A 26,885-nucleotide genomic window follows, 5' to 3' on the forward strand; every position below is an offset into this window, starting at 1 on the left:
TCATTTTGAACAAATCGCTCTTGCCGTATCTTCTCTTCTTTAATAGTAGATGTATCAGCTGAATTACAACCTCTATCCACAAAGTTACCTTTAGAAATATGAATACAGGGATGTAATTAATTTTGATCGCAGAAACAACAAGTATTTACTTGTGAATTAGTTATTACTCCCACAGATAATTTTCCTCCAGAATGTGGACGTACGTGTGCTAAACACTGAACAAGAAATTTACTGATTTATTTTAATGGAATAATATTTCGGAAATAATGTCAACAGTAGGACCTACTTGTGCTGCCACGTGCCACACTAATTAGCTCTTTGCCATGTGTAACGCTGGCAACAGAAGAGACAAAACCAAAGTGATTGTAATAAATTGTAGAGTGGATTGGACATGCGGTGAATTGACTTTCCCCGATCTTCATCCTATGCCAACACAATTGCGCCGTACAGATCACCTGGATCCCGAGAAAGTGAATCACAGGTACGTTCTTGTTGAAATATGGTGCATATTTGTGGTAATTATTATAAAATTAATTATATGGAGGCTGTTGTAACTGAATGATCCAACAAGTGAAAGAGGAATACAATTTGAACATCTCTTCAACATGCAGGCAGACAGGCAGGCAGAGCAAACGAGTATGGTTACAATATTAGAATGCAAAGTTTGGCCGTTGTTCCAATAACGACGACTTGCAGCTTCTACTGAACATTATTAGTAAGAAGCAAGGACCATGTCAATGGTGGTTGCGCAATATAAGCTACTTTCATGAAGGATTAAACTTAAAGAAATATCTAATGTTACAAGAATATGATGTGTCAGCAGCGCTCAATTATGAAATTTACATCTGCAGTATATATATATATACACCAAAAATTTGTCTAGTAAAAGATGTAAGGTTTGAAGTGGGTCAAGAAGTTCAAACCAAGGTCAAGTCCATTTTTGCAAATGATGACCTCTATTCTTTATTCCATAATCATATTCTACATCAAAAAATACGCACTGTTTGCAGTTGAACATTTTTTTCGAAACACCAATTGTTTATCGCCAGGGACACTTCATTGTAACTTTCCCAGGTTACCAGTATCTCGAGAACGAAGCGAGAGCGGGATAAATCCAACAAGTGAAAGAGGAATACATTTTGAACATCTCTTCAACATGCAGGCAGACAGGCAGGCAGAGCAAACGACTATGGTTACAATATTAGAATGCATAGTTTGGCAGTTGTTCCAATAACGACGACTTGCAGCTTCTACTGAACATTATTAGTAAGAACCAAGGACCATGTTAATGGTGGTTGCGCAATATAAGCTACTTTCATGAAGGATTAAACTTAAAGAATATCTAATGTTACAAGAATATGATATGTCAGCAGCACTCAATTATGAAATTTACATCCGCAGTATATATATATACACCAAAAATTTGTCTAGTAAAAGATGTAAGGTTTGAAGTGGGTCATGAAGGTCAAACCAATGTCAAGTCCATTTTTGCAAATGATGACCTCTATTCTTTATTCCATAATCATATTCTACGTCAAAAAATATGCACTGTTTGTAGTAGAACATTTTTTTCGAAACACCAATTGTTTATCGCCAGGGGCACTTCATTGTAACTTTCCCAGGTTACCAGTATCTCGAAAACGAAGCGAGAGCGGGATAAATTTTCAGTGAAAACTTGTATGGTTTCTGAACTCTTTCCACTGGTGAAATTTTCGTTACTTTGAAATGGCCTTGAAATTCTTCAATAGTGACTGACCAGGAAGCAAATATCGTCGGAATTAGTGGAACACAGTGAGCACCATGTGGAGGTTGCCCAGCAGACTTCGTACACTGTTAGGCCTGGAAAGGGCTGATTAACATGGTTTTCACTGGAAATTTAGGATCTCAGATGCTCGATCATCTGCCATTTTGCCTAATGCACATTTGCACATAAAAATACAACACTCATGTAAAGATAGAGAATGATGTTAATTTACAGTTTGTCAAGTAAAATCGTGGCCGGGTTAAACAGTAAAAAATTATACACACATCAACAAAAGTTTAGCATCACCCCGGTTCCCAGAAATCCTGACGACGGACACAGTCCCTTTGACTGTTCAGAGATGTCACTAAATCCGCCCAAAGATGTAAACATTAATGCATGAGCAACGCCTAGTAGACGGAGGGCGTCAGTCAGCCTATTAGTTCCAGTCATTCCACCAGGAAGGAGGTACACAACTCGTGTTGTCTGTAGTTCAACCATGTCTAGACGGTCAATACCGTTCGATCGAGTCCGCGTTGTTACTTTGTACCAGGAAGGGCTCTCGATTAAGGGAAATGTCCAGGCGTCTGGGAGTGAACCAAAGGGATGTTGTTCGGACATGGAGGAGATACAGAGAGACAGGAACTGTCGATCACATGCCTCGCTCGCTCAGGCCGCCAAAGGGCTACTATGGATTATGGCTCGGAGGAACCCAGACAGCAACGCCACCATGTTGAATAATGCATTTCGTGCAGCCACAGGACGTCGTGTTACGACTCAAAGTGTGCACAATAGGCTGTATGACGCGCTACTTCATTTCCGACGTCCATGGCGAGGTCCATCTTTGCAACCACGACACCATGTAGCGCGGTACAAATGGGCCCAACAACAAGCCGAATGGACCGCTCAGGATTGGCATCACATTCTCTTCACCGATGAGTGTCGCATATATCTTCAACCAGACAATCGTCGGAAACGTGTTTTCAGGCAACCCGGTCAGGTTGATCGCCTTAGACATACTGACCAGCGAATGCAGCAAGGTGGAGGCTCCCTGCTGCTTTGGGGTGGCATTATGTGGGGCCGACGTGCGCCCCTGGTGGTCATGGAAGGCGCCGTAACGGCTGTACGATGAGTGAATGCCATCCTCCGACCTATAGTGCAACAATATCGGCAGCAATTGGCGAGGAATTCGTCTCCATGGACTACAATTCGCGGCCCCATTGTGCACATCTTTTGAATGACTTCCTTCAGGATAACGACATCACTCGACTAGAGTGGCCAGCATGTTCTCCAGACATGAATCCTGTCGAATATGCCTGGGATAGACTGAAGTGGGCTGTTTATGTAGGACGTGACCCACCAATCACTCTGAGGGATCTATGCCGAATCGCTTTTGAGGAGTGGGACAATGTGGACCAACAGTGCCTTGATGAACTTGTGGATAGTATGCAACGACGAATACAGCCATGCATCAATGCAAGAGGACGTGCTGCTGGCTACTAGAGGTACCGGTGTGTACAGCAGTCTGGACAGCCACCTCTGAAGGTCTCGCTGTTTGGTCGTACAACATACAATGTGTGGTTTTCATGAGCAATAAAAATGATGTTTATGTTGGTCTCTGTTCAAATTTTCTGTACAGGCTCCAGAACTCTTGGAACTGAGGGATGCATAACTTTTTTTGATGTGTATATTTGACAACAAAATAAATTTTATAAATCTTGTACATACATTATATATGAACGAAAGAAAGATACAATTACAATTAATAATATGTCCAATCAAGTGCAGCGTCAATAATTGTTTGGAATCTCCGAGACATGCTTGAAACCAAGTTTTCAGCTTATTCACTTGGAAGAGACCTCCAAAGCGTCGAATCTGTGTTGACAGCGTTTTCAAAGTGAGTTTTGCTTTCACATGACGCAATGTTACGAATGGGTTGCCCAAAAAATATTAAAATCTTTTTTCCGTATTTGGATTCACTTCACTGACTGAGCCACGTTTTAAAACAATTTATAGCGCGTTACCCTCTTTTTTTAAAATGAATTTGATTTCCCGGTACATTTAGACGTCGCGGCGTTACTCGTTGTCGGATGTTTGGCGTGACAACCCCAAAAAGCTACGCGTATGCTGTACTCATATCTATTCGTGTACCCTAGCCAAGAATTCAAAGTAACCTAATGCTTCTATGGATATCAAAGACAATAGTTCCCTCAATTTGGCTGGGAAAGAGCTAAGGCCATATCTTTTACCATCTGTGTGTAATGCGGACCACGCTCATGCTTAACAGACTGTAAAAGAAGAACGAAAATCTGTCTGCGTACGCGGCGGATTTAATCTCTTGTGATCTCCATTCAGTAAATCCATATGTTATTTTTTGCCTTGTCCATAATGGAGATGATGTTTTGAATGTGTAACACCAATCACTTTCCCTAACTGATTGAGCCCCGTCACAAACTTCACACAATACTTGTACAACTGGAATTTTAATACCATCTGATCTAGTCGATGTAGCAAAATTAAATATTTCATTTATAATTTATCCACACGTAATGTGTTAGAGGCGATGTTTTATCTTCCAGATCATAAATTTCAGTGTCCGCTAGCTCCAAGGAATTGGCTCACAATAGCGCATACCGGACGTGTCAGTGTCAATGGCTGCTTTTCCAGGAGACAATGAAACTCTTCTTTGACACCTGCTGCCTCCCGAAACCACGATGGCCAGGAAATTCCCGTTGAAGACGCGAAAACAGTCTTCCCCGTACAGTGTTTGGAAAACTAATATTTACTAAACAGCCAGCAAGGTTACGATACTGTATATAAGCCACGTTCGGCTGCCAATCACCACACGGTGCTGCCAGCTGCAGACCACGCCATGGCTAAACTGCTGGTGAGTGCCTCCATGTCTTCGCCAATCATATTCGAATAAGCTTCCGTTGCCGTGATTGTCAACACTTCATCTGGAGTTCCTTACTGATCGTTGTGTACAGGCGCTAGTGGAGACGAATCTAGTATGGCTTTCCTCCTCGAAAGATGCAATCGTCACCATCTGACCATTTCAAGAGCGTTAAAACTATCGTTTCATTATGATGAACCTATTTTTAGATATAGTTTGTAGCGTCTGTTGCTACATAGCTATTGATCATCAACTCAAAATAGTTAGTTCTAAACCACATCATATCTTACAACAAGAAAGATTTATCCTCTTAATACACTGAAAAAATTTCTACTTGCAAGAAGACAAATCATATTCTGTAACCACATCATATCTTACAACAAGAAAGATTTATCCTCTTAATACACTGAAAAAATTTCTACTTGCAAGAAGACAAATCATATTCTGTAACCAGTAGTTCATTGTTATAGGGTACATAAAGCCAAATCTGACATACGTTATACCTGTCGCGAGTAATTGGGTATTTCGTATATTTGCAACCGGAGGAATTTGAGAAATTAAACGCTAACAGCATTCCATTGGTAAAAAGAAATTATTTAACATTTTTAAGATACAGTGATAGGATTTACATGATTAAAAATTATGATACAAGCTGGCATTTCAAATTATTGTATATTAAAAAATATAGCCATATTCGTAAAATTCTTGGAATTAGTTTATTCTCTTGTTTAGACACAGACGAACCTTAGTTATACTTCCTGCATACGAATATTGTCTGTCCTTTACAATTTGGTCTTGTGGTGCTAATGTGAGGCCAATGACGTACTGCACTAGTTTGTACGGAACCGGTCTTGTTGGGCCCTGATGCTTCCCGCGTAGTAGTTCTGCTTCTGTACTGCTGAATGCCTATCTCTCCTTATGTGACATGTCTTATCTCTACTTGCGAAGTGGCACTGGTATTCCGAATTTTAATTATAGCAGACAACTGTTTTTATTGCGGTTACGGTTATTAGCTTTAAAATTTCCATTTCCATTTCGTGGAGCATAAAATTTGGTGATCCGTCGGTACAAAAATAAAATTTTCAGAGTAATAGCCGTTCATTAGAATTTGCAACGCGCATAAAAAATGAAAAGTAATCAGTCAAAAGAGTGGTGAGGTTGCATGTTCATACCAGTTATTGGAAACTTGTAATAAATTGAAGTATGTGGTGCTACGAATAAACCAAGATATTTGATTGCACTTCTCATGATTTCATCTCTTTCACGCTCCGACGGAGGCACATAAACGCCCAGTGGTGCATGTTTTAAACAAACAGTTTTTCCTATCTACTTGCACGTGCAACTAGTTTGTTACATCAAAATGTGATTTACGTCTTGTCACAAACACTTTTCAGAAATGAACTTACCTTTTTATCTAGCTGTAATTGCCCAAATAATGGCGATAACATATTTGTGTGTGTGTGTGTGTGTGTGTGTGTGTGTGTGTGTGTGTGTGAGTGTGTAGCGAACAATGCTGCGAACAGCAAGTCGCTCTACGAGTACCCAAAACAAGCGGGAGAGGGTACCATGTATCACAGGCGTTAGTAGCATCGAGTAGAACCCGTACCTACCGCCACTGGCACTCAAATACAATTAACCTTCCGTTCATTAGAGTAGCTTGGTCCGCAGCTCGTGGTCTAGTGGCTAGCGTTGCAGCCTCTGGATCACGGAGTCCCGGGTTCGATTCCCGGCCTGGTTGGTGATTTTCTCTGCACGGGGACAGGGTCTTTGTTTTGTCCACATCATTTCATTACCATCATCATCATTCACATCATTCATGACAGTGGCAATTTTGGACTGTGTAAAAATAGAACTGTGTCAAAATTGGGAGTTTTTACGGGAGCTAATGACCACGCAGTTGAGCGCCCCACAAACTAAATACCATCATTATCGTTAGAATAGCTTTGCTGTGACGCTGATTCGCGACGCATGGCATTTGGGTGTAAAGTATCATCAGCTACCGAAAAATTTAAGTGCACTAAAATGTATCTCCACATCAGTGAAAGTATTACTAATGACAAAAACCATAATTTGCGGAGAATAAGAAAGACATTTTGTCAATGCTTAGGATCGAAATCTTTTGTGGCATTACGGAAAAAAATGCTGTTCAGAGCTGAGAAAGACAGTTAACAGCTTAGAGTTTTGTTAGCTTTTTCTGGATGTTTGTTTGGAACAGATAGTGAATACATTTTGAGATATGACTTTTACGAATTGGTGTATCAATGGGAAGAACTTCGATTGTCTCAGTAGTCTGATAATGGACTACTGCAGCTTTGCTATGAAGTACAAGCGTGTGTGTGTGCGTGTGTGTGTGTGTGTGTGTGTGTGTGTGTGTGTGTGTGTCTGAATGTGTAGTAGACAAGGAGAGGGAGAGAGAGAGAGAGAGAGAGAGAGAGAGAGAGAGAGAGAGAGGGGGGGGGGGGGGAGTGGATAGAGCGCATGATATTTTGTAGCACCTTCATACCTCATTGTTGCCTTGGTGAATAAAAGTCTGGAACCACAAATGCAGAGTGCTTAGAATATGTTTGATTATGTTTACGGTCAGTGGTCTTGGATGTTGTCTTTAATATTGCAGGCAACCTATATCTTGACTTCAGCACCACCCGGCAACCTGAAGATGTTCGGAGAAACGAAACGAGTCACAAGACGTTTCGAGCGAGTTTGCGGAATGGTTAGCACATTGCACTCGCATGTGGAAAGAGTACGTTCAAGCCTGTGTCCAGCCATCCAGATTTAGGTTTTCCGTGATTTCTCTTATTCGCTCCAGGCAAATGCCGAGATGGATCTTTTGAAAGGGCACAGCCAATTTCCTTCTGCTCCTACATTCAATCCAACCATGCTTGTGCTCCATCTCTAATGACCTCGATGTCGACGGGGCGTTAAATACAATCTCCCTTCTTTATTTCCTTTGGTCATGACACAATAAGTGTGTTAAAATACAGCTGATATGGTTTTCCTTAATCATTAACAAAATGTTTCGGATAAGGCGTTTTTCTCTGTAACTTACAAAATACTAAATGAAAGGAATATTTATTTAGATAGATAAAGGAAATGATTACTCAATCTGCAGAGTTAAAACGTAGTTTATATAGTTATTTTCTAGGGAGCTACACCAATGAGCTCTAATTAAAAAAAAATAGAACATTACTATATTCCAAAATGCAGTTGGTGTTTTGAAAACGCATACACATTAACTTAATTCCAATTTCTGTCAATGTAAGTTATCGAGCAGGAAAAGTTTTAAGAGTGGATGCAATATGCTGTATATAATTGCTGTTCAGAAGTATGCTCTGATGTTGAAATTTTCGTTTAACTGAGATGTCCACAGGATTGCCTATTTTCCTTAATGTATAACTCACTACTCCTTCTAAATAACCGACGGACGAGATGCAAAACTGCTTGTGTCAGGAGCGACAAGTTTCCTCGATGTGCTTTCCGAAGTAAACTGGGGTTCATTATTCCACGTGGCTGACAGGACCTTGTTTATGCATGCCTTCCGACTTGTCCTACGTACATTAGTGTAAGGAAACATTCTACAATCTAATCAACTTGAAACAGCTAATCGAGCTTATTATTTTGTAAGCTACACAGGAAAACACCTTATCTGAAACTTGTTGGAGACCTCGCGCACAACAAGAATTTCAGCCGGAGACCAGTGGCGCACTTAGCGGTCTGTCACGGGATTATTACATGATGTAAGATACTTCCTGCTTTTGTTCACTGAAATCTTTCCCGATAATTCTAACAGAATGTCGTCCACTCCATGAGACTTTTTATGACTTTGGCCTCTCAGCGCTCTTTCAAATCCTTCTCCCACTACCACATCTCCCGCCTCATTTTCACTATTTCCTCTAGCCTATCCATAATAGTGCCTTCATCTTCATTTCATATGTATAATCCTTCTACATATTCTTTCCACCTTTCAGTCGTACGTTATCTACTTGATACTGGGGTGCCATCTGAACTCCTTAATACTGGCGATGGTACAGCTGCTTCTCCTTCCTCTAAATGGCTCTGAGCACTAAGGGACTTAACATCTGTGGTCATCAGTCTCCTAGAACTTAGAACTACTTAAACCTAACTAACCTAAGGACATCACACACATCCATGCCCGAGGCAGGATGCGAACCTGCGAGCGTAGCGGTCACGTGGTTCCAGACTGAAGCGCCTAGAACCGCACGGCCACACCGGTCGGCCCTTCCTCTAAAGATATCTTGTATTTTCCTATAGGCTCCATCCACCTTTCACAAAGACATGCACTTTCTTCTACCTATTCCTGCTGTACAGCTTTGCAATTCCAGTCTCACATTTAAAAGTTTGCAGTCCCTTTTGCCAGCTTTACTTGATAGGTTTTTACATTTCCTTCTTTCGTCAGTTAAATTAATTGTCTTGTGTGTTATCACAGGATTTCTGCTGGATCTTGTCTCTCTATAAAGTTGATTCTCTACTCTCTTCACTACCCGTAACTCAAAGCTACTCATTCGTCGTCCCCTGTATTCCTTTCCAAAGTTGCAGTCAGTTGTTTCCTAATACTTTCTTTGGAAATGTCATTAGCACCCGGTTGTTTTGACGTACACGGCCCCTCTCCTTAACTTCCTATTCAACAATTTCTTCAGTTTCAAAGTTCATTTCGCAACCTGTACAGCATGGTCAGATGTTTTGCAGTTTGAAATGTGGTTTCGAAATCTCTGTCTTACCGTTATACAGGGAGATACCTTGACCATGCTACGAACTTCCAGCTATTTCCATTCTGAAAACATCCCCAGGCTGTGACTAAGTCATGTCTCCGCAGTATTCCTTCTTCCAGGGGTGCTAGTTCCGTAAGATTCGCCGGAGAGCTTCTGTGAAGTTTGGAAGGTAGGAGACGTATTGACGGAATTGGAGCTGTGGGGATGGGTCCTGAGTCGTGCTTGGGTAGCTCAGTTGGTAGAGCCCTTGCCTGTGAAAGGTAAAGGTATCGCGTTCGACTCTCGGTCTGGCCCACAGCTTTAATCTGCTAGTTAGTTCCATATCAGCACACACTCCGTTACAGAGCGAAAATTTCATTCTGTGAACGACAAGTGTGTCTGCCGTCTGCTGAGTAGCTTTTGTTTAAGTTTGGTAATACACCATGTATCTGTTTGCTTCGAAATTATAGACTTCATATTCAGTGCACCGTCATAAGGGCTGAATTTCCTGTGTTGGAATAAACACTTCCAGAAATTCATGATTGATATGCTCTGTGTCGCTCCACGTGGTGCCACTAGGAAAACTGCATTACAACTGACATGTTCATAGTTGGTAAACAGTGTTTAACTACGTGCGTTTTGAAAAGAGTATATAACTGAAAATCAATCAGTCCTGAAGCCAGTTTCAGTTACTTGCATAGCATCGTTTAGGTTGGGGCCCTTACCTGTTTACAATGTGGAGTCAGTTCGATATACACATCCGAATGTAGTGTGTCTGCAGGAGAACACCCAGCACGCTGCCAGTGCTCACACAAGCAAGGAACGTTGAAACCGGCAGATGGTTTTGGTTCGATGTCTTCAGAAAGTCAAGAATAAAAGCCAATGGTGAACTGGGATGTTTACGCCAACGAATTATTTATTAAGGCTTTCATTCGTTTCATTCAACACTAATAGCAGCCAATAAGAATTTGGTGAGAGATATGTAACTGCGACTACAGTTTGCAAATTGCATGAACGAGCAAGAGACTGTATTACAGGAGAGATAATTTTCCGATGACTATTTTTATGTTAATGGTATAGCAATGAAATACCGCGCCCCCTTCTGCACGGAGTACATCCGACACGAAAGAGATGAGCCAACCTAACGTAAGAATTTAGGTCGCGATGTTACATAATGGATTGTCTGGTCACTTTTCTGCAACGCAACTGTAACCACAATACAGAACTTTACCATATATATCTCCAAACCAGTAATGGTTTTACTCATTTGTGCACCAGCTGTTGCACTTAGTCGTGATCTTGGTTTAACGTCATGAAACTGGCCACATCTAAGCTATTTACGAATGTGAGAATTTACAGTGGGGTTTCGTCCAAGTAAGGTGGGGCGTACATCTCAGGATCACAGTTGTGTTATGATGTGAAACTACTGAAGACTATTTCTGCGGAATCGTCAAAAATTGACAGGTGCTCCTAGAAGAAGTTAAGACAAAAATCCAAATATTTCTTTGTTGTAGTGATTTCTGTAGCTGTGGTCTTGAGTCCGAAGAGTTATTTGATGCAGCTCTCCACGCTAGTCTATCTATTCAATGCTAGTTATCTCTGTGTAACTACAGTCTGTACATTCTAATCTGTTAATTTTATTCGAGCCTTGTGGTCCTCCAAAGCCTACGCCCCCAAAATCTCCTCATATTACCAACATGAGTATTCCCTGACGCTTCAGGATCCGAACCTCTCGTGTTAATAAAATTGTTGCATAATCTTAATTTTCCCCTATTTTGATTCGGTACCTCACCTTTACATGTTCAATCTACCTACCCAATCTTCATCATTCTTGTTAGGGCCTCATTACAAAATCTTGCAAATAGCTATTTGCTTGGAATTGTTGATGGAGTCCTAGGATGTCATCCTGACAGATGTCGTCCCAAATTCTGTCCACTTGGCTCAATGGGGCTTCAGAATTCCGAGCTGGTTGGAGGAACCTGCCCATAATGCTCCAAAAGTTTTCAGTCGGGGATAGATCCGCGGCGACCTCGCTGACCAAGTTGGGGTTTTCTAAGCACAAAAACAAACAGTAGAAACTCTCACGTCGTGCAGGAGGACATTACCATGTTGAAACGTAAGCCAAGGATGGATTGCCATGAAGGGTAAGAAAACGGGATGTAGAATGTCACTGACATACCTCTGTGATGTTAGGGTGCAGTGGTGATGTTAGGGTGCAGTGGTGATTACCAAAAGGATTCCACCCCTGTCTGTCGCGTCTCCTGAAGACAGCTATACTCCAATGGACGAGACTGCTAGCCGAGGACGTGTCTGGAGACGCTCGGGACAACGGTAAGATATCAACCTGACCGTCGCTTGCCATACAGCCCAACAGCTAGGAGAGATGTCCTGAGGAGCCATTTTTTTCATAACAGGACAGTTTTGGTTATTATCCAAGGCATCCTTAAAGCACAGCGATACGTCGGCGATATTCTACACCGAGTTTTTTTGCCCTTCATGGCAAAGGCTTACATTTCAGCAAGTTAATGGTGGTTCGCACAGGACGAGAGTTTCTACTGCGAGTCTTCACGTTTGTGAAACCCTAACTTAGCCATCAGGTTCGTAAGATCTCCCCCAACTGAGAAAATTTAAAGCATTATGGGCAGGGCTCTCCAATCGTATCAGGATTTTGATGATTTAACTCGATAACTGCAATCTTGTACGATATCCCTTGGGACGACTTCCAAGAACTCTATCAATCAATACCACACTGAATAACTAAGGGCCAGAGATGGACCACAGTCACCACTGTGTTACTGACTTGCACCATTTGTGGAGCTTTTCCTCTGGAATAAATGATGAAATTTTTCTGAAAGTTAATCGCTTGTTTGTCTGTACACCTAGATAACCTCTGCTGATTTCCATCCCATTGGGATATTTCCATCATGGTATGTAATGTTTTTTTGCCTTTGAGTGTCAAGTCACACATAAGTGCACGTTAGTATTATGTCATTATTACCACTACTGAAAACCGGATCTTGGAGCACCAGACCTGAAGATGATCGAAATCAGTAATCATTAATAAAAAGAGTAATCCAGACTATGTTTTTGATTCGTTTTGTCACAGTAGTCGATCGAATATACTTGATACGATGACGTTACTATTTCTCTGTCGGCAGGCGCTGTTCACGCTGCTGCTGTGCGTTGCCGCCTTGGCGCATGCGCAGTTTGGCCAGGGCGGTTTCGGCCGCCCTGGGGGCGGTTTTGGCGGCCCTGGTTCCGGGAGGCCCGGCGCAGGCGGCGGCTTCGGCCCTGGAGGAGGCGGCGGCTTTGGCCCTGGAGGAGGTCGTCCTGGATTTGGCGGTGGCGGCTTCGGAGCCGGAGGTGGCCGAGGCTTTGGCGGCTGAACGAAGTTTCCATCACAGAGCTCCTGCACCAGCGACAACTGTCCACAAACTACTTAACTTCTTGGTTTTAATTGACTTGTGCGCACTTTAACTGTGAATAAAGCATAATAATCCTCATTGTATTAACGACTTTTCCAAACTTCATTAAAAGCAATTGTTAACTGAGGACTGATCGAACCTAATTGACGGATCTGCAAGATGAGAATGGTAAGCCATTACACGTGACTTATTGTAGCCGAGTCTGTTCAAAAAATGGCTCTGAGCACTATGGGACTCAACTGCTGAGGTCATTAGTCCCCTAGGACTTAGAACTAGTTAAACCTAACTAACCTAAGGACATCACACACATCCATGCCCGAGGCAGGATTCGAACCTGCGACCGTAGCGGTCTTGCGGTTCCAGACTGCAGCGCCTTTAACCGCACGGCCACTTCGGCCGGCGCCGAGTCTGTGACCAGAGATTCTATGTATCTGTCGATCCAACGCTCAACGGCATTTCAAGAACTTTGGAGTGGTCTCTTCACTCCAGCACCGCCACAGAAGCGCGAGAGAGTACAGCAAAAGGGCTTTCTTCTCCCATAGTTGGTCAAGGCGTCGTTACAAACTTCAAATAACCTCCCTGCAGAGCAGTAGTACGAAAGTGTTGAGGTTTCAGTCCCCACTTGTCGATGTATTGAGATTTGGCTTTCGGTGCGGGATCGATATCTGTAGAAACTTTCAGAACATCACCTGACTAAGGAAAGAGATATGACCGGTACGCTCGTAAAGTGCAGACGGCGAATATGTCAGCTGCAACGCGTTACATGCAAAACAAAAAGACCTAGAATGCGTTCTACCGAACAATGTGTACTCCAGCAGTTATATGAAATGTGTCATGAAATCTAACACCGGACGAAGTGAGACATCATACAGTCTTTCACTTAATTGCCATGCTGTGATTCCACACGAATTCTGATCTTACGTATTTTTGCCCATATTCAAAAGCAAGCCACAAATAAAAAAAGGCAGTTTTTAGTATATTCAATAGCTGTTGCGGTCAGGAATGGGCCATTAGAGCTTATTATAATTTAATCGCTGCTGCTGCTGTTCCATCTGCTGCAGATAATTGCTACAGTTGGGACCTCTTCAAGGATCAAGTCGTTGTCCTTCAGAGTCACTCGGGTTATGTGACGATAAATGTGTTCTAATTTTTTTACTGATATTAGAACCAGGATTGCAGCCTAAAATTTCTGTCACATAAACATTTGTTTTTTCTCTGCCTTCGATAAATGATAATGTGTGTGAAATCTTATGAGACTTAACTGCTGAGGTTACCAGTCCCTAAGCTTACACACTACTTAACCTAAATTATCCTAGGACAAACACACACACCCATGCCCGAGGGAGGACTCGAACCTCCACCAGAACCAGCCGCACAGTCCATAACTGCAGCGCCTTAGACCACTCGGCTAACCCCGCATGGCTCTGCCTTCGAATCTGTGTCTCTGCCGATGCAGATTCAATCTGTGCTAGCTTTGCTGCACTCTAAGAAAATGCTGCAGCAAAACAGTGAATGATAAATTACTGATATATTCGAAATTCTGCGGATGGTACTAGCAGTCAGTTAATGAAACAACCAGTGGTACAGCGACAATTCGAAAATGTGGGTTGAATAGCATCCAAGAACGGTAGTGCTCTATGGGGAAGTCACAGCTGTGTCCAAGAGCCATACAACATTGCAGCATGCAGCAATGCTCGACGACATGCATTTTTCAAGTCCTGGGGGAGTCGTGGGATGACTATTACTTGCAAATCTTGTTAGAAGAAAATTTTTTAGGCGACTGTGTTTTGAAGCATGTGGAATGAGGACGTGAATAGTAACGGAAGTTGTTAACATATAATTTGATTGGCAGAACTAGAAACCTAAGCTATCCAGTGAAAAGCAAGGACACACAGAGTGTGAAATTTTGATGTACGTCAGTTGTGACAAGAGACGTCTGTACCTTGGTGTAATGCCTGAGATGAGAGTCGTCTCTTTGCTGTACGGTCGCTCAAAATATTGGATATGAGTGTAAACGATGAGTACCAGAATCACTGCTGTTGGACGCTTGAGCCAGTCTGCCACGACTGTAAGCCACATGTAAGCAACAGCAGATACTGCTGCCTCGACTCCAGAATGCCACACATCCCTGAATGGTATCACGAAGTACGCCTTGGTAGTGGTAAACAATAAGGAACGCCTCTAAGAATCCACTTGACAGTCAAGTAACGTTCAAGAAAGTGACATTGTGATTATCATCAACAGAAAGGCCGTCTTACTGTTTTTAAATCGTGACTTTAGGCGGAAAATTTTTGGTTGTTGTGGTTTAAGCACTTCAGAATGAGGGGTCATGTAACTCTGAAAAGGCTAACTGCCATCATTACAGTCGATGTCAAAACTGAATAATTCATGTAGTAACAAAAGCAATATGACCCATTTTAGTAATTAATCACTTTAGTGCATTACTTTAATTAGTCTCGATGGCAACAGTGTGCTACACTTTAAGTGTGCTACTTTTCAATTATTCGTCACCACATAAGAGGTTACCCCATAGCCCTCAAGCAACGTCAACTGTTAGAGAACTGGGATCTGAGAGTAGTAGGGTTCTGAACTATAATACAATAATATTAGAAGTAAAATTATTATTTATCCCAGAGAAGGATTTTTTAATTATAAAACGAATGATACCAGTTCGCCAAAGAGACTAAGTCTGAAAACAAATATTTATGTTAGGAGAAACCAAAGTGAAGTGACAAAGGAAATAATATGTATACACCTGTAAAGCAGACAAGATACATAATAGACTAGCATGATTAAATGCCAAAAGATTTAAAAATTTTCACATATAGTTGATAAGACAAAGAGAAAGAAAGTATCATGTAACTAGTTTGGACAATCAGGGAAAGCAGAAATTTCAGTTAATGGACACATTAGTAAAGAAGTCTCGTACACCAAGTAAAATCAGTCCTCAGATGGGGAAACCAGTATTAAAATTATAAATCTTTATTTACTCGACAGGGAAACTGTAAAAGGAATCCTATTTCGTTGATAAGCATATAAAATAATGTACATTTCTGTGAAGCAGACTTTAACACCACTAAACAGAATGTTTAAAAAATTCACACAAAAATTCGGCTGTTTTGAAAATCCGTCTTTTGCAAACACAATTACTTCATTTTTATGTATAAAAATAAACTAATTGTGTTTGCATAATCGGATTTTCCAAAGAACCCAATTTTTAAATCGCAAACACGGAAGAACACCAAAAGACGCTTCAAATCTTGGGTAAAATGAGTAATTCAAACAAAACTTATAATGCCATATTCACAGCAGCGAAACAACCATAGGGAAACATCTGTTTCACCAATAAGCATAATCATAGCAGCCAGAGAATTTTAACTAAGGTATATCTCTGCGAAGAAGGCTTTTGCCTTCTGACTTCATACACAGGGCTGTGAAAAAAAAGAAAAGAATGGGGACCCTCCACGCCCGCACCAACGTGGTGACCAAACCAAAAGTTCTACTGTCACCTCCGTATAACATGTTAGTTTTTTTAAATCAGGAGTCACAGGATGTGGGCTGTGATGTTGTCCATGCGTCTGGGTAAGATTACTCATTAACATGGTCCATCAGGAGATAGAAAGTGGACGAAAGCGATCGAAGGGTAGCGGTTGTAAGTGCAGAGGAAAAAAAGTGCCAAGGCAAGCGCCAAGGGGAAAGAAACCTCTGCGACAGTAGGACGGGTAGTATGGGCAGTAGCAGCTTGCTATCTGCGACAGCGCATGCAAGGTGTGGTTATGTTAGTGCGAGGTATCGTGCATCGTTACTTTTGTCGTTGCTGGAGCTCGTTGCGGGGCTTGCTGCAGTTGCTGCGTCCCTGAAACAGTTCAAGGTCGTTGTACATTAGTGGGCGATCGGTCATAGATCGGCTCACAGTATAGGGGGTGTGTGTGGTAAGTTTGCGTGCTGTGTACAGTACGGTTTCCCTGCGGTTGCCTGTTCTTCGGCTGGTCGAACATCTGGGGTTACCAGTAGCAGCTGTGTTGCAGGGGCTCGCCAGTATTGTCGTTTTAGCGTGCTATGGACCATAGATGTTAAGTTCCTAGCCAGTAGTGTCTTTGGCCTGTTATGCTTCCATCTATGGTTGTGGCCGTAGTTACCCAGAGAAAGGATAAACGGGTTGCGCGAGTGTCTCGTGTTATTGTACAGGCATGTGGAGCAACTATTTCACTAATATACGAAATCATAGCAAGTGAAAAATTTAACATGTACTCATCTGTGAAGCAGACTGAGGGGTTGGCGAAGTCCTTTTATGAGCAGGAATGTGGTGGTATAACGGTGGAGGACCGACATGTCGGACAGACGTGCTAACTGCATCCATGGTCTAGGTATAGCGTGTTTGATTCACAATCAAAAGGTTCTTGGTCCTGGCTTCGAACTCTGCCAGCGTTTAAAATTTGCTTAATAATCAGCAATGGCAGCCAAAAACTTCTGGCGTAGGAAGTCACCCTCATTATGGGAACCGTATTGTCAAAGATCGCACAGGGGCAGGCGGAGGTTCAGGGCACTCTCTTGTCCTTGGGGTGGGAAACTGCCCTAATGGTGGAAGAATCAGCAATGATCAACGGCATGAGAATGCAGAAGGCAATGGAAACCACTGCATTAAAGACACATAACGTGTATCACAGAACATGTGGCCTGTAATTGAAAAAGTATTATGATGATCTCTCCATTGTCAAAAGAATTAGGAATAGACCCCCATTCTGATCTCCCAGAGTGTCTGTGAAGTGGGAGGTGAGCATGAGAAGAAGACTGAATAATAAACTAGAGGATAATGTTCTACGAGTCGGAGTGTGGAATGTCAGAAGTTTGAATGTGGTGGGGAAGCTAGAAAACCTGAAAAGAGAAATTCAAAGATTGAATATACATAGAGCATGGGTCAGCGAAGTGAAATTGGCAGAAGACAAGCATTTCTGGTAAAATAGTGTAATATCAACAGCATAAGAAAATCGTATAACGGGAATAATATTTGTTATGAACAGTAGAGTGGAGAGTACGTTACTATGAACAGTTTAGTGATAGGGTTGATCTTATCAGAATTGACTGAAGACCAGCACTGACAACGATGTTTCAAGTATATATCCTGATGTTGCATGCTGAAGGTGAAGAGACAATGAAAGTATAGGAGGATACTGAAACAATGCACAGTACATAAAGGAACATAAAAATGTAATAGTCGTGGGAGACTGGAATGCAGTTGTATAGGAAGGAGAACAAGATAAGGTTACAGAAGAATGTGGGCTTCGGTCAAGGATCAAGAGAGGAGAAAGACTAATTGCGTTCTGTAACAAATTTCAGCTACTAATTGGAAATAATCTGTTCAAGAAACACAAGAGCAGGAGGTTTACTTGGAAAAGGCCAGGAGATATGGGATTATTTCAGTTAGACTACATCATAGACAGACAGAGATCCCGAAATCAGATTCTGGATTTTAAGGCGTACCCAGGAGCAGATGTAGACTCTGATCGCAATGTAGTAGTAATGAAGAGTAGGCGGAAGTTTAAGAAAAATGTCAGGAAGAAGTAATACACAAAGAAGTGAGATACATAAAAATAAAGTGTGAAGAGTTAGGCTTGAAATTCCATAAGGCTGTAGATACAGCAACAAGGGATTCAGTTGAAGAGCAATGGACATGTCTAAAAGGGGCAGTGTCATAGAAGTTGGAAAGGAAAATACAGATATAAAGATGGTGAATCGAAGAAACCATGGGTAACAGAAGAAATACATCAATTGATTGATGAAAGAAGGAAGTACAAAAATGTTCAGGGGCATTCAGGAATACAAATATACAAGTCGCTGAGGAGTGAAATAAATAGGAAGCGCAGGGATGCTAAAACGAAATGGCTACATGAAAAATATGAAGAAATCGAAAACGAAATGATTGTCAGAAGGACTGAATCAACATGTAGGACAGTCAAAATATCCTTCGTTGAAATTAAAAGCAACAGTGGCAATATTAAGAGTGCAATGGGGATTCTATTGTTAAATGCAGAGAAGAGAGCGATTAGGTGGAAGGGGTACACTGAAAGCAAAGGCGTTATTGGGGGGAGGGTGGGAGGAAAGTTGTGATGATGTGACAGAAGATGTGGCGAAGATGTGATAGAAGAAACAGAAGTCGATTTAGAAGAGATAGTGCACCCAGTATTAGAATCAGAATTTAAGAGAACTTTGGAGGACTTAATATCAAATAAAGCAGAAGGGATACATAACATTCCGTCAGGATTTCTACAATCATTGGGGGGAAGTGGCAACAAAACGCCATCAGTCCACTGACTGGTTTGGTGTGACCTACCACAAATTCCTCTCATGTGCCAACCTCTTCAACTCAGAGTAGCACTTGCAACCTTCGCCCTCAATTATTTGCTGTATGTATTCCAATCTCTGTCTTCTTCTATAGTTTTTGCCCTCTACAGCTCCATCTAGTAGCAAGGAAGTCATTCCCTGATATTCTGGCACTCTGACCCTTTTCCTTGTAGGTGTTTTCCATACTCCTTTCCTCTCCAATTCTGCTCAAAACCTCCTCATTCCTTACCTTATCAGTCCACCTAATTTTCAACATTCGCCTGTAGCACAACATCTCAAATGCTCCGATTCTCTTCTGTTCCGTTTTTCCCACAGACCATGTTTCATACTAACACTAAAAGGGCCTTCCTGGCGAAGAGGAGTCTAGCAGTATCAAACATACGCCATAATTTGACGCAGATATTTCTGAGAATTTGGAGTACAGCATTGTGTGGCAGTGAAACAACGACTATTGGAAAACCAGAACAGAAGAGAATCGAAGCATTTGAGATGTGGTGCTACAGACGAAAGTGGAAAAATAGGTGGACTGATAAATTAAGGATTGAGGAGGTTCCGTGCAGAATTGGAGAGGAAAGAAATATGTGGAAGACACAGACAAGAAGACTGGACATAATTATAGGATATCTGTTAAGGCATCAGGCATTGACTGCTAGAAGGAGTTGTATAGGGAAAAAACTGAAGAGGAAGACAGAGTTTGGAATACATCCAGCAGATAATTGAGGACGTAGGTTGAAAGTATTACTCTGAGATGGAGAGTTTGGCACAGGAAAGGGATTTGTGAGAGGACTGATGACTTAAAAAAAGGAGAGAGATGGAGTAGAGCAGGGTATTGGTGAAGGTGGGAAGGAAAATAAATGCAGATGGGGCGAAAGGGAGGCAAGGGAATGTGAGGAGGGGAGGGAGAGGAAGTTCTGATGTGGTAGAAGGAGTCAGGTGGAACTAGAGGTGGTAGGATGGGTAAATGTCGGAGCAGAATTCATGATCTGGGATGAGCAGATGGCTGAAGTCCCTTTGGGAGAGGATGCAGAGGGTGTGTAGTTTTTAGCGTTAGTGGGATGTGTTGGTAAAGTTGCAGCAGCATATGAAGATTGGAAAGTAGATTGGAAACTATTGGGCTGTTGGAGTCAAGTTTGTAGATGGTGTTGATTGTTCAGGGGTGTACAGTGTGAGTGAAGAAACACGGGTATTTGATGAGTTGATAAAGCATCCTTTTGGGAGAAGTGAAGCATAATGTGTGGCATTCCAGAGTCTGGAGGGAGTTATAGGAATTGGGTGAGGTAAGGTTCATGCAATGCTCACGTAACAAAGGATGGGTCGAATCAACGTTTTGTGGGTGTGGAGGACAGTGGAGGGGTGCAGTCCCCAGGTCTGACCATTTAGTAGATTTACTACTGGTCTGAGCTTTCTGTTGGATGGTTAGTAGGTGAGGTTTCCACGTTAGTTTCTGGGCGATGGTTAGTCCAACATATTTTAGTATGTTAGTTAGTGGGTAGTACAGCTGTAAATGGTAAGGCAGAAGTCATGGAGATGGAAGGTGTTGGTGGTGTGTCCTATAATTATTGCCTGTGTTCTGGAAGTGTTAATTTCGATGTGCTTTCGCTTACACCAGGAGGTAAACTAACCGTATTGGATGGAGAGGAATCGTTGAGATTCCTGGAGTGTAGTACAGAGAGTGAGGAAAGCAGTGTCATCAGCTTACTGGAGGAGGTGGACTGGTGAAGGTCATTTGGGTATGTCACCCTTGTAGAGGAGACAAAAAAGAGGAGAGAGAACAGAGTCTTGCGACAAGCATGCAGTAGAATGGAAGATGTTGGAATTGATGTTGTTAATGGCGCCAAAGGATGGGAGAGTAGAGAGGAAGGACAGAATAAGGTGGACATAATTAATTGGAAGTGGGTAATTCTGGAGTCAGAAAATGAGACTGGAATGCCATACATGCACATAGGCTTTCTTTAGCAGATTTATGGATGTTGATCTGGTGGGATTGGATATGAGCATTATGCATGAACTAGTCATTGGACGAGAAGCAGGGACATATGCCACACTGGTTAGTCGAAAGGAGGCGGTGTTGGGTCAGGTTTTGATGGATGCGTTGGGAGAGGATGGATTAAGAGACCTTCATAAACGCTGATGTGAAACATATAGGACGGCAGGTGGAAGTTTTGGTAGGAAGTCTGTGCGATTTAAGGAAAAGTGGGATTCTGAAGGTTTTCCACAGTTTATGGTAGTAACCTGCAGAAAGTACATTGGTATAAATGCTTGCAAAGGTGACTAGAAAGGAGATGGGGCTTCCTTTAAGGTGTCAATACACAACGCAGTGAAGAGTAGGCGATGTAGTTCGTTTCCTGTGAAGCACTTGTTCTATATTTGGTGCTGTAATTGGGAGTTTGAATTTTATTTGTATTGCATTGTCCAAATACTACAAGCTGGGAGCCAAGGATGGGACAGTGGTGTCTGTGCATATATGGGTTGCAAGAAACAGAGAGTAATCAAAATGAGGGTCATCAGGGATGGATAAGAGGTCAGACAGATAGGATGCAGAATAGTCAGCTAAGCTCAGGTTGTCAGGAAAGCGTTGACTGTAAAGAAAGAGCAAGTAGTGAGGGGTGGAATGATAGCCAATGGGATGGTGGAATGCCTTCCAGTACTTGAAAGAGTTAATGGGGAGCATAGAGTTTGTCTCCAGAATGAGATATTCACTCTGCAGCGGAGTGTGCGCTGATATGAAACTTCCTGGCAGATTAAAACTGTGTGCCGGACCGAGACCCGAACTCGGGACTTTTGCCTTTCGCGGGCAAGTTCTCTACCACTGAGCTACCCAATCACGACTCACGCCCCGTTCTCACAGTTTTACTTCCGCCAGTACCTCGTCTCCTGCCTTCCAAACTTTACAGAAGCTCTCCGGCGAACCAAGCAGGACTAACACTCCTGAAAGGAAGGATATTGCGGATACATTGCTTAGGCACAGCCTAGGGGATGATTCGAGAATGAGATTTTCACTCTGCAGCGGAGTGTGCGCTGATATGAAACTTCCTGGCAGATTAAAACTGTGTGCCGGACCAAGACTCGAACTCAGGATCTTTGCCATGTCTCCGCAATATCCTTTCTTTCAGGACTGTTAGTCCTGCTTGGTTCGCAGGAGAGCTTCTGTATAGTTTGGAAGGTAGGAGACAAGGTACTGGCGGAAGTAAAGTTGTGAGTACGGGGTGTGAGTCGTGTTGGGTAGCTCAGTGGTAGAGCGCTTGCCCGCCAAAGGCAAAGGTCCCGAGATCGAGCCTCTGTCCGGCACACAGTTTTAATCTGCCAGGAAGTTTCATAGAGTTTGTCTGATACCAGCTGTATTTGTCAGTGACAAATGAGTGCATCCTAGTCACAAGTCCTTGGGAACGAGCTATACAAGCAATAGGATTCTTCGAGGGGGCCTTGTGGATGGAGAGTAGGTGATGGAACTATATGGCCTTGGTAGGGATTTGGGCGGATATTCCACCTGGCGAAGTCTTCTGCATGAAGGTCACAGTATGGGAGATATTGTCAGTTTGTTGGAAGGTTAAGGGTGGTTTCCAGTCTAGGTATCTTTGGTTTCCTGGTAGGTACGTCAGTTAGCAAAGGAGTATTTGTGCATAGTTTTTGGATGGAGACTGGGATGGGTTGTATGGATATGACGTTGTGTGTAGCAGATGGTGAGGAGAACAGGTAGTTAGTCACTTCAAATAATATCGAGGGCTGCTGCAGTGTGGCGTCCAAGGTGTTTAGGAGATGCTCAGACGATCTCTGGAGTGGTGTAGCTTCCAGGACATGTGTGCTGTGGGATGGGGGCATTGTCACCTATGGAGAGAGTCTGCAGGCTGATGCCACCACCAGAGTTCCAGAGTTCCGCTGGGGATCTAATATGGATGCTAAGCTCAGTGGGAGTGGTATTGGTGGAAAAGGTACAGTCAGTGTGGTTGAGGAAATCATAGGAGATAGGACTATCAGGCAGGATGTAGATAGAAGGAAAGGTAACAGTTAGGATTTTGAAGAAGAGGTTAGGGAGAAGACGTTCACTGGGATTACTGAGTAAGGATTGTGGCTCAGCAGGGATGTTCTTGTGGTGGCTGAATGCAACTCCTACTCTGGCCAGTGGAAGGGGATTATCTCTGCAGTGGAGGATAAAGGGAGAAATGTGAAGCATGTGATATGTTTCGAGCAATGTTTCATGAAAACTGAAGGCAACGACATTGTGTTGGGACAGGGTATGTTTGAAAATGGGCTTGTTGTGGGATAGGAAGCGGATGCAGTATAGAATTGCTGTCACACCATGATAGCATTGTCAGAATTGGTTGTTTAGATAAGGGGGGCGGAGAGGTTTTAAAAGAGGGCATTAAGACATATGAAAACGAAGCAGACGTCGTCTCAGAATAGGTGACTTGATTATTGAGGTGGAAAATGAAGGCAAGAGAAATTTGTTGTAGAATATGAAGTCACTGGAAACAGTAGATATTTTGGTGGATGATGGAGAGGAAGCAGATGGTGCCTTCAGCTGTGGGAGGTTGGCAGACTGAGTCATTGTTATGGATAAGATGATAAATGGGACAGACAGGGATAGTTAATTCTGACTTGATGGCTGGGGGTTTGGGTTTACATATGGCAAAGTAGGTCAGGCGGATATCATTGCAGGTGTTGCTGGTAGGAGGAGAGATGAGGCTTGGACGTAGGTTGAGGTAGTGGGAGACCTTACAGTCAGGTTAGGTGGATGGAGTTTTGTTATCAAGAGTGACATGATCATTAAAAACAAGTTATTTTTTTCAATGTTAGGACTGGGGGAGGGATTTGCGGTTTGAGTTTACCACAGCAGCTGTAAATCAGGGATCGCTCTACAAACAGGTGACTGAAGGAGGGAGCACTCTGTGAAGGTGGGACCTGAGCCATGGCAGATATGGCAGGGTGTGCAGGTCCATCTCTTCTGCCATGATCTGAGCACCAGCCTTCATTATGATGGCAGGACACTAGGGTTATTTCTATTTGGGAGCCAGTGTTGAAGACAGTGAGGGAGGCAAGAAGTTCAAAATTTATGTGACGGATTTTTAGGACGAGAACTGAGTTGAAGTTGAGATTTGAGGATTTGATAGGGATGGAATCGTTGTGGGGTTGGGTTTGGGTGTGGGGAGTGTGAGGGAGGTATTTGTGATTTCAGTAGTGAGGGAGTTGGCATTCAGGAACTTGGGGTCAGGGTGGGATAGGATGAAGGTGTGAACAAATGAGAGAAAAGGTGCAGAGGTGTGAGCAGTGTCCATATGCTAGGTGAGGTGCAGATTTGATAGGATTTTTTTAATTACAGTGCTGGGTATGAGATCTGTATTAGACCATGATGTACATTTTTCTGGGGACAGTAGGTTGGAGGGAGGTTGAGGAATTGGGGAAGGTGGGAAATGTAATGGACCAGGTCCTTCTAGTAGGACTGAGTAGATGCAGTTACATGATGGTTTAATACAGTTTTAGGCATTGCGATGGAAGTCGCTGTTTAGGCTGGACTTGCAGGGGAGATTCTTGGTGTGGGGAAAGCTGGAAGTGGGGGACAGGTAAAGGACGTTGTAGAATACATGGAAAAGATTGTGAAAATGGCAGGGTAGCGACTGAAGATGGGGTTAAAATCTAGGAAAACGGGGGTAAGCATACAGTTGTGGACCAGAGGATGTGATCTGTGTAGTGAGAGCAGCAGCAGGGAAAAGGGTGGTAGAAATTTATGTATGTCTGCATTGGGGGGCGGGGGGGGGGGGATATTCAGCAGCTAAATAATCATTAAAATTCAAGGTGAAACCTTCAGCTGTAATTTATTTTGCACAATTCACTACTAGTTTCGGCCAATGACCATTATCAAGCTTAGTTGGCTGGTATAACTTCCCTGCCATTTACGATAGCTAAGCTTGATAATGGTCATTGACAGTAACTATAGCACATAGTGTAAAATAAATGACAGCTGAAGGTTTGACCATAAGTTTTAACAAGGTTGTATTAATGAAATAGATGGTGGGAAGATTCATTCTGGCACAAGACGCAAGGGACATGAGTTGATGCTTATCAGCGACGAAGATGGTAGAGGATGATGGCAGCGACTTGTGGTGTGATGTGGTGACGGCAGCTGAGGATAGCAGCAGCGGCAATGAAGACAGAGGCAGGGAATAGACCGCGATAGTGGTAGTGGCAATAAGACTAAAGCCACAGCAACGAAGAGGGAGATGACTGCAGGGGAGGCGGAGGCCGTGACGGCGAGAAGATGACTAAAGTGGCGGTAGCAGCGGTGGCGGTAGCGGCGGTTGTGCTACAAGGGTGAGGCCGCAACAGTGAACGATGATACGCAAAGAGACAATGTCGAACTCACATGCATACACAGACCAGGTTGGTAGGTACTCAGAGAGTGCACAGAATAAGGTTATGATTGTGGATGGGGCCGTAAACAGTTACTGTGAGTTGCACAATCAAATGCACAACTTTATTTTTCTAAGAACCATTCATTTACACATTGCTTTATAAGATTACAGCTAAACAATACAGATGAAGGGCTAGTTAAAGAACTTGAGATGCTTTCTGAGCTGAAGGCCCAAAACCCCACCAAAAACTAGAACGTCTGAAGGCCTGGCTTAGAAATCAAAAGCAATTAAAAATAGAAGGTAATTTTTTTCCTTCAAAAAACATGCAATTGAAAACAATTAGCGGCGGAAGGCCTACAATACATGTCTGAAGAACGACTATAATTAAAACATATTAATAAACATTTTTTCCAACCCATAAATTTCTTTTTAAACTTACCACAGTACAGCTGAAAACCTAATTAAAGAAATATTAACTTATTGCACTGCTGAAGGTCACAATCAAATTTGAAACAATGGTTGAAGGTCTGAACAACAAGTCAGACAAACAATTTAGAACAAACCCCTTCCTTCATATAAAAAAATTTTCCTTTAAAGAATACACACGGCTGAAGGCATTATTAAAATCCTCGGCTGAAGGCCACACATAACACATAGAACAATTAATGGCTTAGGGCCTGGATTAAAAATAATTTCAGATAGAATCAATTTTAAGCAAAAAGTACTTTTTTCTGTTTTAAAAAAAATTAAATCCATGATCAAAATTTTAATTTAACACAACTGAACGCCTTTATGTAAAATTTCAAAGAACTGAATTAAAACACGGCCGAAGGCCTCACAAAATACTTCTAACTAAAATGAAAATCACAATCTAGAACAAACAGATCAAGTGGTTCTCAGAAGTGTTCCTAGGGTCAGTCTGAGAAGGTAGCTCCAACGTAAGGTAAGGTGAGACAGGCAGCCTAGAGTTGAAGTCAAATAAGCGGATGGCAACCCAAACTAGGGACAGCCCAGGGACCGACCCGTAATTTAACCAGTTCCCTTCAATCTGACCAATGGCACAACGATGGAAAATGTCGGCCAAAGACGAGAATACGAACAGCACTATGTCTTCAGAAATTGGCGATTAGTAACAGCCATGGGAACATAACCGCTCTACAACAATCTGAATCAATTTGTCTATAGATCGATACTGGAGTCAGAGATGTAACACATTGTGTGCTATTATAAGTATATTGAAAATTGGACATTAATATATCTTGGGAAAGTTGGCCACTGATTCTGTTTGGTGTGCACACATGAACCCTGAGTCTGCGATATTAGTATTGTGAGTAGTAGCGAGCGAACAGGGATTGCAAGTAGTTGGTGGTAGTCGGACACAGCCTGCCATGGGGAGAAGCATTGTGACACATGAGGTCGCAGCCCACTGTG

General features: G+C 42.5%; 1 protein-coding gene across 3 annotated transcripts in view; it reads left to right on the forward strand.

The window, feature by feature from the left end:
• The window catches only part of LOC126481198 (uncharacterized), a 112,155-nt gene that overhangs the window by 8,864 nt on the left and 76,406 nt on the right, over positions 1-26,885 (forward strand). Inside the window, exons 1-2 of one of the 3 annotated variants that reach the window (XM_050104794.1) lie at positions 4,601-4,628; positions 12,499-12,823. The exons of 1 other annotated variant lie outside the window; for it this stretch is intronic. In XM_050104794.1, coding sequence (XP_049960751.1) covers positions 4,614-4,628; positions 12,499-12,726 — 243 coding nt within the window. In that variant the 5' untranslated portion in view covers positions 4,601-4,613 and the 3' untranslated portion in view covers positions 12,727-12,823. Of the gene's footprint in view, positions 1-4,590; positions 4,629-12,498; positions 12,824-26,885 lie in introns of those variants that run through there. One more of the 3 variants, XM_050104792.1, reaches the window with a different exon arrangement.

Source organism: Schistocerca serialis, chromosome 5 (genome assembly GCF_023864345.2).
Source record: "Schistocerca serialis cubense isolate TAMUIC-IGC-003099 chromosome 5, iqSchSeri2.2, whole genome shotgun sequence".
NCBI lineage: Eukaryota > Metazoa > Arthropoda > Insecta > Orthoptera > Acrididae > Schistocerca > Schistocerca serialis.